Source organism: Malurus melanocephalus, unplaced genomic scaffold (genome assembly GCF_030028575.1).
Source record: "Malurus melanocephalus ecotype Western Australia unplaced genomic scaffold, MMel_1.1 scaffold_5, whole genome shotgun sequence".
Classification (NCBI taxonomy): Eukaryota; Metazoa; Chordata; class Aves; order Passeriformes; family Maluridae; genus Malurus; species Malurus melanocephalus.
Window position 1 is genome coordinate 633,241 of NW_026623237.1, and position 12,318 is coordinate 645,558.

A 12,318-nucleotide genomic window follows, 5' to 3' on the forward strand; every position below is an offset into this window, starting at 1 on the left:
GTCCTTCATGTACTGGGACAGATGCAGAGATCCAAGATGACACAGTGGTCAAACTGCATTCGCCCCAAATCACAAGCACACCTCTGTGGACAGCATTTCAGTGTCTTCTACACATCTAAGGACACCAACCTCCATTGGCATTCTGTCCAAGTGAAAACTTCACACTAACAACTCAAATAATACAAATCTCCTCAGATGAATTTTAATTATGTTCTATGCTGCAGTCTGAGCACGATGTTCTCAATACTGTCTGGTCTAAAAAACACAACTCATTGTGCTGAATTTCCAAGAATCATGTAAACCAATTGCTTCTCCAAAACCAAACTGCTACATAAGGAGTAGGGAACAACATACTTCACCATGATAAACAATCATAATGGTTTTGCATGGCTCACATGCTCTTTATTGTAGCTTAAAAAGCAAATGCCAGCCTGTTATTCTGCAGTCTGAAAAACCCATTGATCTAAAGAAGTACATGATAGGGAGACCTTGTGTGTAATCACAAGAGAAATGGGGAATGGAAGGAGGCAAGTCTCCTTTCACTAACCATTATACCTCTCCTGGTAATGATACTCACTCTAGACCGGTTCAGGCCACTAGGATCTTCCAAGACTGGATCAGCAATTTTGTTGTCTGCACCCACGTAGGATATAAAGGCTTCAGGATCTGAGAGGACTCTGACAGCAGCAAAAGACAGCAATGGGATTATTGTTTGTACCAGGGAATCTGAGCAGAACTTTGCACTGGCAATAAACATCTAACAAATACAGAGCAGGCTAGAAAGGCAAGGCGGTGCTCCATCCTGCATGCAGGAACACRATTAAAAAGCACCGGATGTGTACACTCTCCAATATCATTGGTTCCCTTGGTCTATGGGGAGCTAAAAGATTCAAATCTCTAATGAAGATAGCCCTGCTGGGAAAACTGCTGGGAATGCCCAGCGACCCAGAGCTGCAGGACATCTCAGCTTTAGTAAATAGAACTCAGCTTCCTACCTTCTCCTGGGAATGAGCAAAGACAKTTTTTTATTTCTCATTTCCTGCAAATGCTGTGAGCATRTTGGGGAACATTCCTCCATTACCTTAAATGACTCTTAACCAGCAATTTTCAGCTAACAGCATTTAGACTGTTGGCAGTTTCCAAACTGTAGGAGAGCTATTAAAACACAACTGTCCAGAGCACCGGAGGCCAAGAGGCAGCCCATCACCCTCATACAGCTTGTGTGTTCCCTTACTGGGCACAGCATTACCTCAACACCTCCAGCTCAAAGCTGGAGAAGAAAGAACCCATAAAAATTACCCATACCTCTGCATCTCTGGGGAGAGCCATAAGCCCGCCACAGGAGCCATGAGCTCCTCCAGGAAAGCTTTCTGTCGCTCATAGTCCTTAAACTGGTTGCTGATGAGGACAAGGGCCTCCATAAGAGCACACTTCTCCATCTGTGTCAGAAGTAGCTCATTGGAGAGCAGCTGTTTCACGTGGTTGTACAACATCTCGAAGTTCGGCTAGAAAACACATCCAAGTGGAAAAGCATCACGCATTTGGCATGGAGGAAGGCCACTGGGGGAGGTAGAGGAGGGGTGTACTGTACAGYTGGAGAAGCATGTCTGTTACCTTTTCTCAACAGAACAATCTCCTCCTCACACTCATGTCTCTCCGATTCTATTCCTCCCTTCCCCTCTATCATCATCATACATCCATTTTACTTTAACTCTCCAGAATGACTGAAATAAGAGGAAAACTCTCACTTAGGCAGTAATATCCCTTCAAGCAGTACCACACTTTAAAATAAGGCTGGTGCTTTTATTTGTTCATAGAAAGCACCTTGTTKTTTTGGCCAGACTTAGGATTCTTCCATCTCTTTGCTTGTGATACGTAACAATTCATATGGTTACTATGATCACCACAGGAATTTTTGCGTTTCTTCCCTTCTTCAGTTGCCACCACATACACCTATAACTTTGTATAAGCAAAGTTTAAGTTTAACTTTGTTAACTTTATACAAAGTTTAACTTTGTATAAGCAATTATCCCCTTCAGCAAAGTCCTCTTGAACACCTTTTGGGACAACTCAGGGTCCTTGGGTCTTCTAGTGATATGTCTGGTTTGCCATGGGAAAGAGACAACTGTAGTTCAAGGATCAATTGAGTAGAACAAAAACCAACCCACTAGTTCTTAACATCAATTGCAGAACGCAGATTGGAACCTCTAAATAACCTTAATCTGCATCCTTTAGAAATGCCTTTCTTTAAATTAGCAATCTTCTATGGTCCTCCCATAATCCTAGATCCCACTCCACAGAAACACCTCCAAAGAAAGGACTTCAGAGCTATACATTTTGCATGCAAACTGTTTACTTCAGCAAAACAAATAAAACACAGCTCATGAAATTTAAATGTATTTGTCTTCTAATCTCAAGCTCATCCAGAAACCAAATATTCTTCTTTTCCTCCTATATTCTGTTAAGTAACAAAAGAAAATCTAATCTCATTAGCCACACTAGTGTGTTCAGCTAAGGAACCAACTGAGACCACCACTGGTGACAACATGGAAATTGAGCAAACATTCCCATGAAACCAGTGCAGTGCTGCTTGCATCCTCCTCCTCATCCCTTTTACATTTAACTCATCAATTTACAATTCAACTCCTCAGGGCAGAACATTTCTCAGCAGGGAAGAAGAGAGGTACAGGGAATGAACCACTTAGCCATTTGTGCAGCAGGAATGCTTSTTGCAAGAAAAGCAGAGACTATAGCCAAGGATGCTGAAGATCCCACAAAATCCAACTGAAACCGAGGCAAGACTCTTTATGACAGAGTTGTGTTTACATACCAGGACAAGCTGAGGGTAATCCCGGCACATCTTTATGATTGAGGAGCATGCATGCCTTCGCACATTCTTCACTGCTCGAGTTCTAGGAGCCTGGATAGACAGAACAAACTTCAATGAAACAAAAGAAAAGTTCAGCCAAATGCAGGGTATCTTCAAGAGACAAATTCATTATATATAGYTTTCTGCACTGTTGAGCACAGATCAAAAAAACATTTTCATGCCTCCCTTGCTCCCTCCAAACAATCATGCAGCAAGCAAATTTCCTCTGAAGCAGCAGTCAGCTCAAGAAGTCCACGTTCATACAAGCTGTACTTCAGAAGTGAGGATGCCATGGCTCTTACACACTATTTCAAGACTCCAAGCACTCCACAGCTAACTGGTGGGTTTACCAGTCAGCCATCCTTCAGAGCCCTGTATTCCAAGTACTGAAAGAATACCCGGAGCTAATGAAGGGATTTCATTCTCACAAGGCCAGCACTGACTGGGGAACTAAGTGTACCGGCATTAGAGCATGCCTATGGCCTTCTAAGCTTGTATGCCAAAGCTTAGTAGGCTGTGTCARCCACAGAGGTCAGCAATAACTAGACTCCCCAGCTTTTTCAGGAGCAGARCTATGCTAGAGAAGCCTACTACAATAGTGTATTCAGATGCAGGACACTCCCTCCACTAGAATATGATTAGATCTAACTGCTTTAGCTTATTGATAATAATTGAGACGTACCTTACTTTCTTCTACAACTTCAAAGGTAACGGAAGCAAACAGCTGTGAGAAAAGGGAGAAGAAGCAAAAAACCCTATATTATTTGTTAATATTTAGCACTGAAGTCTCTTTGAGCTCAAGGAATAGGTAATAAAGGTTTTAGTGCAATTTCACTGAAGTCAGTGAAGAAGCCCTGAGGAAGCTGAAAGATGAGGCATAAAAACATGGTGTTTACTGCTCAGAGAATGCATTTAATGTTAAATTTTAGGGCAAGAGCTGTAAAATTTGGGTTGACTGACATTACTGTTCTTGTGACAAGCCTCAGTCTTGGTCTCTCCCATCTTTAACATGAAGGATAGTCCTTCCCCGACAGYAACATCAACAGGATTGACTCCTGCAGTTTAGTACAAGAGCCCTGCACCACAAAAAGCCAATGTGATTTTAGCAGGATTTGTACATGCCTACCTTGGAAAGTACTTGTGGGAGGTATTCTGGTCGGTAAGTGACAAACGGAAAGAGAGCAGAGACATTGGTGAGCACACAGGACAGGATGAGAGGATCTTTTGTTTCAAAATTAAGGACAAGCTGCAGCAGATCTATGCCATCATTCACTGGGATTTCCTACAAAGATAGCAAAAAAAAAGGAAGAAAAAGGGAGGCAACACTCAATACTTCAACCTGTAGTGTAGTGTACTTCCTACAAAACCTAGAAGAAAGGCTGAGGGAAAAAGGACAGCAGCATCACCACTGTTGATAGGGCAGTCTTGAGACATCAGCCTCTAGTCCCCACACTATTGCTTGCATCTCTGAGAAAGGCAAATTTCCTGTCTCAGTCTGTCTCCCAATTCTCCTCTTGACTTTGTCCAACAGATTCCATGCTTAACCAACTGTACTGACCCATATAATWATGCTACTGTGATTAGACTGGTGAGTGCATGAGCAGCTTAATCTAATAAAAAAATCAAACAAACATYAAACACATCAAACTGATCCTTCTGATTTGCCTGCTGTTGAACAAAAGGCACAGGGAAAATGTTTTTTATCTCCTACTCTGTGGACATAAGTTCTTCTCATTTAGTTAGAAGTTAAAACAAAATTTGAAAATCTAATCAAAGCATTATTAAATAACTCAAAGTTTTTTTCCTTACGTAATCTCTTCTCCTCTAGCAAGGCCCTGTGTCAAAGCATGTCACCTGAGCACTCTCCTGTGACTTGTCATCCCAGTGTCCAGAACTAAGACATACACGGAGGTAACCAGGTACTGCAAACTGCTCAAAGGTAACGTAACTGAAAAACCCTACTGGTGTTAACTCAAAAGAAGCCAGGAGAGAAGCAAGAGCATGGGATACACATACRTCTTTATCCATGGTTCGAAACATCTGGCTGATGACGCTCTCCGAGAAAAAGGTCATGGCATCCCACTGCACAAAGGATGGAGAGAAGATGGAGCAGAGACCTTCGCCCGTCTTAGCTGAAAGGAAGAGTACACCATGCTCAACCACCCTCAAMAGCAGCCTGATAAGCTCCTGTGCTGCAATATCTTAGCGCTCACAAGTATTTTGGCCACACAGCTCTCCCTGCAGATGCCTTKCAGGGATGCACTGGGAATAATAAAGGTAATCCCGTGTGATTTGCTTCATGTAAGTGAAGGCCCCTTGAGACAGACATAAGTCTTTGTGGTACTATGCAGAGCAATATTAGCAMATCACAGAAGGCAAAAGAAGGGAGACCACATGCCCAGATTCAGCACTGCAGCCAAGACTGCCCTCCGTGTGACTTTGCAGAGGACCAGCAGCCTTCCTTCACAGCAGGAAAGCAAGGTAAATGACAAGGGATTTGTCAGACAGGCGTAACTTCCTTAACAAAATTAATCAGTATGTTACAGAGGTAAAATGTTGTAATGATACAAATAATGGTAAAATTGCATGAGAGGGACAGCTATACCTATTCTGCACAGAGATTTGGGGTAAGGAAAGGAGGAGCCAGGCACTTTACATTAGTTATTCCATATGTAGACTCTTAAGAGATAAATAAGGGAAGGGTTGGGTTTGAYTTGGTTTTGCTTTTAACTTGCAAAAACCTTAAAAGCCTGAAAATCTAGCATGGAGTCTTGGCTATCACTTAAAAAACTCCAACAACATCAACACAAAACAGGCCAAGAAGTTTCTTCTTGACTTTAATTAAAAAACAAATCCCATACCCCTGTTTTTTTTTTTTTCAGGTAACCTACAGTTCATGGGTCCAGGATCAACAGGAGCTGTGAGTTGGTACTTCAGCCATTCACCAGCCATTTGGAAGCCAGTTAGGGGGTCCAGACGACAAGCCATCCTCATCACCTCTCCTTGCTGGGCTCGGAAAGCTGCAGGGAAAAATCAGAAACCAAGAAACCAGCTGATGCTGCAAATTTTGCAGACCCATGAACATTAAGGACTCCCACTTTGGCAGTAGCTGTGTAGTGGGCAAACACAAACACACTAACAGTATGTTTAGGCAACAGTATGTCCAGGATGGGCAATTTTTGAAGTGATTTAAGTGGACTGTAAAATTATGGACTAAGATTTAAAAAATACAATTGGTATGAAAATGTGGTATGAATTATGAAAATCTATGCTAAACCAGATTTACTACAAATAAACCCTTATTTTTAATTTAAAATATTCTTCAAACTATAAATGTTTTCCACTTACAAAGCATCTTGGGATACTGAGACAAAAAAAAAACAGCATTAGATAACTACCACTTTCTTCAGCTAAACACACTTTTCCTAGATTATCAACTAATGACAAACATGTGTGAACTCAAAACCTGAGCTGCCTTGTTTTCAATTTCAAAGATACTAAAAGCATAGTACASAACAGGAATTTCAATTGTTCCAAAATATTCCAGTGCATGACCACACAAAATAATCACCTCTGCTGACTACAAATGCAACTTGCATCGTTTAATAAAGTTGTTTTTTTGTGCTTCATATTATATATGTAATGTCTTCAATATAACTTAATCCTCTAAAACTATTTGAGATTCTGCCCTCATGCATTAAGCTACTTTATGGTTTCTACCCAAACAGATTTATTACAGTAAGTAAGAAATAAACAATCTAATWAGAAATAAAAATGCAACCCTTAATATCTTCAGACATAAAAAGTAAAAATTTATGTAATTTATTCAATATATCCTCCACCCACCAAGTTAGTACTAAACCATACCAGCCAGTGAAAACCAACTTCAGTTTTGGGAAGAAAAATACAAAATTAAAGAAAAAGTAAAATCATTAATATCTAGTGCTGCTTTAAGATCACAATTAAATTTGGCTATTTTAATTGCTCAACTCTAGCTATTGGTACTAAATCAGAAGTTTCTTACCAGGGCCAAGACAGATTTTCTTTCTGGAATGACATCTAAAGCCTTTTGTAAGCTGCCTTCCTCTCCTAACCTGTGCATGACTTAAGGGTGTTTTCCTCTCTAGGTGACCAAAGACACGTTTTGTTTGACACCAGAATGTTATCAGGCCATCTACTTGACCAGCAAGCAAAACAACAGCAAAATGTAAAACTAAACACATGAGCTGCCACAGGAAAATCCTAACTTAATTTACTCCAAGATCCAGGCTGAACAAGTTGAGACACAAATGGAAGCTACCAAGCCAATATGGTAGGCTCCAAGCTCGGCCCCTGACTAGAAGTTGGAGAAAAGGTAAAGACAACAGAATGCACAAAGGGTCATGGCAACTTACAGTTGAAGAAGGCATTGAAGTCCTCATCACTGTCAAAATCAAAGCGGGAGTATTCACAACTGGGGCTGTCTGCTTTAGAAGGAAAGCCCACCTGGAGACAAAGWGGAAAAGGTTAGGAAGGAAGAGAAGTCACCCACCCCAGCTAACACCAGCTTCAAGGAGATGAAGACTGGAGGCAAGGAGCAGACAATAAAACCAAGACACAGCTGTGTGCTCAGCAGCCTGGAGATCATGTCTGACCACACCAGCAGAAAAAGTTGTGATCCACAGGTCATGTTCACCCAGGCACTTTCTCACATCCAGCCAGTTGTGGTTCCCACATACCTTYACTAGGTTGGTCATTGATGCACGGAGATACTTGGGAATGACAGCCAGCAACAAAGGRTCACGAGACAGAACTTCATGCCGAAAGAGGGCTCCCCATGTGATCTGGGTGGAAGAGCGCAGAAACTGGGGGAAGAAGAGAGAAAAGAAAGTGCAGAGGAGGATTTAGTACTGCAGTGTCCACTGCTAACATTAAGCACTGCTATCAGAAAGCAACAACACATTATAATATATTTTTTATATATACAAAGTTGAGACCAAGGCACATTGAAGGCACAACCCAAATTTCCAGAAGGCCAAAAAGCTCTAATATTAGGGCTGATTACAAATTCTGCATTTTCTACTCAGCATCTCTGTGTCAGGCACTGCTCCTGATGGGGTGGTATGGAGCAAACTCGGCCCTCMAGGCCTTCATCTGAAATGGAGCCTAGCTAGAGAGCAATATTTAGCAGCTGAGGTTCTGCAGTCTTCTCCAGGCTAGCTCAATTATGCAKTCACACACAGACACACAAGAGTTTAAGCCCTTTACATACCTGGCTGGGATGGGTTGTGAAGGCTAAAAATGACTCAAGGTATTTTCCAAAGTTGGCTGGCATTTCCACATCACAATCTGAGCCCTATGAGGAACATGAAGTATTTCAGACAAAATACTAACTTTTATGGCAGGCTGGGCTCACAAATGGTATGTTTCAGGGTAAASCAGGAGCACTACATCCAAGGCCATAGACTGTAAAGGAGCAGAGACAGAAACACTGAACAACTGCTTTTTGTCTGAAACCAGTATAGCCCAAGGAGCATCAAGTTCTGCTGACCACCCTGGAGGTGCTGGAGATACCATCRCCCTCATTCAAGAGTAAAGGGTGACTTCTCAGATCATGGAGCTCCATTAAAGCCAAATTTACAACCACKGCTGCTGCTGCTGCAAGGCACAATTTTACTCCTCTTGGGGCAAACCCACCCAGCAGTACCACAGTAGTGCAATTCAAACTGTAGAATTTCACAAGAAATACACCCAGGTAAGTTCAATCCCGTTTCTCCAAATGTTTCATGTATTTAACATATGGGTATCCATGACCAGTAACTTTCTCAGAAGCTTGTCAGGAAAGTAAGTTTTGCCTGAAACCATAAATTCAAGATTTTGCTGCTTCTCACAAATTACAACATGACCTGGTGCTCTCAAAATCCCTGGAATTGTACAGCTTGGTGCTGCCTCTCCCAAGTGATTCTGAATTAGCAAGTTTCATCTCATTACTTCATTATGGTTTAACAGCTCCTACTGCCTAACAGCAAGTGGAGTCTCACTGCAAGTAATAATGCACACTGTTTGCTGTCCATTCTTTTTCGGAATAAATTCTCAAAGGATGCTTTTTTTTCTTTCCCTCCCTGTGAGACTTTGCTTTATCACTTTTACAGGCTGGTTGCTTCCATTTCCCCACAAACAGCATCTCTCAAGAAGCTTGCCCTCCTCACTGTAGTTGCACTGAATGTAGAAGCAGTGAGCTGAATGGAGAGAGTGGGAATTCAGTAACCAGCATGGCATGAACGGTATGAATTTGCATCTTCATCTCAATGTTGACACAAAGCATTACAAAGATGAACAGAAGGAACAAAACTCATTTCTTACTTCAGCTTGAGAATCTTGATAGAAGAACAGACAGGTATATTCTTTGAGTTATTTTTATKGGGAAATTTAAAAGACTTCCAATAGAAGAGTAATTTTCTGGACTAGATTTCCTGTAGCAGTAGTCAGCTAAAAACCTGACCAACTTTCAGTGAATCTCAGCATTTTTATAGAGGTTATAGGAAATGGTTCTTGATGACAGCAAAGCTCTGGCATCAGTCAGGGTCCCTCCAGTCTACTTTCCTATGACTTGACAGGATACAGTTATCTCACTTAAAAGCAGAGCCATTTCTGCCTTTAGGAAATGCATGGAGAGAACCCGACAATGCCAAATGTGCAGAGAGAACCCTGGTCCTATCTTTGATCAGGGTTACCTCAAGCCCCAGCCCTAAAAACTAGCCTTCCCAGGGTTGCAGTTGGTATTAGTAAAGACTTACTAGCAACGCACATAGCTGGCTGCCCAATGCGCACAAAACTTGGCAAAGTCTCTTCAAGAAAACATAGTGCTTCTCCACCARGCCTTCTCCATCTGCTGTCCTGGGAATGAGGGAAAGGGGAAAAACAGCATTGGTTACTTGCGCTGTAGGTGACAGGCACACTGGTGTCTATCTTGTAGATAAAAAGAGGGCTACAGCAATTTGATTTCAATGTAGTGGGATYTTCTTTGCTATTATCAAGAAGTACTGCTTTATTGGCATCTAAAACCTCTGAAATACTCCCTCCTTCTGATYAGTTTCAGGCTAAAACACAAAGCCAGGGAAGCTGTGCTATTTACACCTCTTYGTCCTTCAATTATGGGTTTCAAAAAAAAACAAAAAAAAACCCTAGTTTTTCAGGTTTTGCAAAAGAAATGGTGGTTTTATTCTCTTATATCCAGCCCCCACTTCCTTCAGTTAAGCAGTAGTATCTTCTGCACATACAAAGCCATTTGTATGCAGTTTTGCACAAAATCACAGCAGCACCATGGTACTCACTGGGCAGCAGACAGGATGCAGTGCATYGCAACGTCTCCAAACAAGACCATCAGAGGCTTCCGATCTTCCAGCTTACCCTATACACAAAACATGTCATAMACCTCAACTGGAACATAATTATTTATTCCCATCTACATAAATACTTATTTCTAKCTCCAAGCAAAATTAGGAGACTCACAGTTTTCCTTCCATCTGGGGAGGGGCTTACGGTCCACATATGATTTTAGTAAAAACTTCCCARAATTCCAAGGTATCTGATCTAAAAAAATTCTCTAAGCAATCCCACCACAGGAAATTTAAATGGCAAAACTGACCCTGAGACATTATGTCTTATTCACAGAAGACTGGCTAGTTACTTAGAGGCAGTTGATAAACACTAAGCTGCTTGTTAATGTATGGGTCAAATCACCTGCTTAGATCCTGCTGTCATTTCTCTGAGCTGCCAGCTGACACAGCTGGTGACACTATTTTCCACTTCACTGTGGTAGGAAGTGGGGGGAAAAATGTCAATGGGGACCTCCAAGTTCAAACTGCAAGGAGAGTGAGCACAGAATTTGGAAAGGGTTCCAACAGTTGCTCTATGTATCRTGCTGGTATGACATTAACGATAAATATAATTAACACAATAAGCCAAATTTGAATTTTGATTCTTAGGTAAAAAGGCAAAGATCGTGTTGCTCAATCTGAAGAATTATACAGGAGAATAGGAGAAAAATAAAGGGGAGCCAGAAGAGCTGGGGAGGAAGAACTCACTTTCCTGCTGACAGCAATCAGGAGACACTCTGCTGCTCCAACTTGGAGTTCAGGCTCATTTAGGAGCAGACACAACATCTCCAAGAGCTTGCAGTTATCTGCTGTGATATGGCTTAGGGCTACCCAGTCAATGTAGCCAGCCAAAGTGTTGAGTGCTGCTATCCCCACACGACARTTTGCCTGGGCCTGTGAATGGAGAGAAAGCATGAGATCAGATCCTGAAAAAACCAACCAATTCCTACATAAAGCCACTCACTCCCTGGAATAACAATACCAAGAACCTCCCTGACAAAGTGAGAGACTGGGACCCTTCTGCTGCCACTCATCACTTCTCTCAAAGGATTTGTACTATGAGTGAACAAATCCATCTGTATGAAAATGCAGACAGTACGACTCAAAAGCCTGGGAAAGCCTAGTTCTAAGTAACTTCCATTACTTATGAGCTAACTCCCATATAGCTCCACTCACCTTTGGTTCCTGAGCCAAGTCAGTCTTCTGAAAAAGAAAACAAGAGAGGGAAAGTGAATAGCTACAGTATACATCCTCAAAGATTCAGACAAAAAAGAGGCTGCATCACAGTCTCCCACTCAGGACATTGCTGCAGCCAATAAAGCCACTTCAGCAGCCCCCAGCCAGGTAAGACAACAGGACTCTGAACTGCAAGCTAAGCCACAATTTCCTTTTCATCCAAAAGATAACATTCTTGTCAGCAAACACCAGGGAGACACAGTGGACAAGAAGAAAAGCCATTTTGGTACTTCCTGGAGACTAGCAGGGAAGAAACTTTTTGCCTTTTAAAAGCACCTTGCAGCCAAAAGCAAGACTCTGAAAAGATGCTGGTGGCTTTTAAGATTCAGGTCTGAAAGGGTGATTTGTCCATGGTCAGAAAGGCAGTTGGAGAGAACTGRAGCAACAACTTGGAGCGTGACTCCCAGGCCTAAGACACTTAACAGCAACAATGCACTGCCTGWACCATCTTTTTGCCTAATGCAAACATGCCCCTCAGACACTCAGGTTTGATGTGTCTTTCAGATGAAAAGACATCACAAGAATTTCTTCCCACTGCAAGGTTTTGGTTTGGACTATTCACTGCATGATTTTAAGTTAATCAGCTTGCGTCCAAAGCATTAAATATACAACCCACCTTATAAATATGTTTATCTATTAATCCATCATACTTTTAAGCACTACACATTATTATGGTCTTGGGGACCATCTCCCCGAGTCTGTGAACAGACAGGCGAACATCCAACCCTCAGAATCGACCCTGTGCACAAAGAGCCCAAAGATCTGCTAACCTGGGGAGTGGTGAGGACTTCTTGTTCCTGGGGTGCTCCAACCTTGCCAATCAGAAAGATTCCACCATTAGCAGAAGCAGCCACA

The 12,318-nt window shown here is 41.9% G+C and overlaps 1 protein-coding gene across 4 annotated transcripts in view; it reads right to left on the reverse strand.

Annotated features, from left to right (window-relative positions):
• The window catches only part of XPO5 (exportin 5), a 29,631-nt gene that overhangs the window by 13,913 nt on the left and 3,400 nt on the right, over window positions 1-12,318 (reverse strand). The window contains exons 6-20 of one of the 4 annotated variants that reach the window (XM_057370222.1): window positions 12,234-12,275; window positions 11,404-11,430; window positions 10,936-11,121; window positions 10,183-10,259; window positions 9,646-9,745; window positions 8,121-8,204; window positions 7,588-7,713; window positions 7,264-7,354; window positions 5,761-5,889; window positions 4,886-5,001; window positions 3,996-4,151; window positions 3,552-3,593; window positions 2,831-2,920; window positions 1,306-1,505; window positions 578-677 (exon numbers count right to left, since the gene is read on the reverse strand). In XM_057370222.1, the coding sequence (XP_057226205.1) occupies window positions 578-677; window positions 1,306-1,505; window positions 2,831-2,920; window positions 3,552-3,593; window positions 3,996-4,151; window positions 4,886-5,001; window positions 5,761-5,889; window positions 7,264-7,354; window positions 7,588-7,713; window positions 8,121-8,204; window positions 9,646-9,745; window positions 10,183-10,259; window positions 10,936-11,121; window positions 11,404-11,430; window positions 12,234-12,275 (1,566 nt within the window). Of the gene's footprint in view, window positions 1-577; window positions 678-1,305; window positions 1,506-2,830; window positions 2,939-3,551; window positions 3,594-3,995; window positions 4,152-4,885; window positions 5,002-5,760; window positions 5,890-7,263; window positions 7,355-7,587; window positions 7,714-8,120; window positions 8,205-9,645; window positions 9,746-10,182; window positions 10,260-10,935; window positions 11,122-11,403; window positions 11,431-12,233; window positions 12,276-12,318 lie in introns of all 4 variants that reach the window. The other 3 variants (XM_057370215.1, XM_057370240.1, XM_057370231.1) reach the window with 3 other exon arrangements.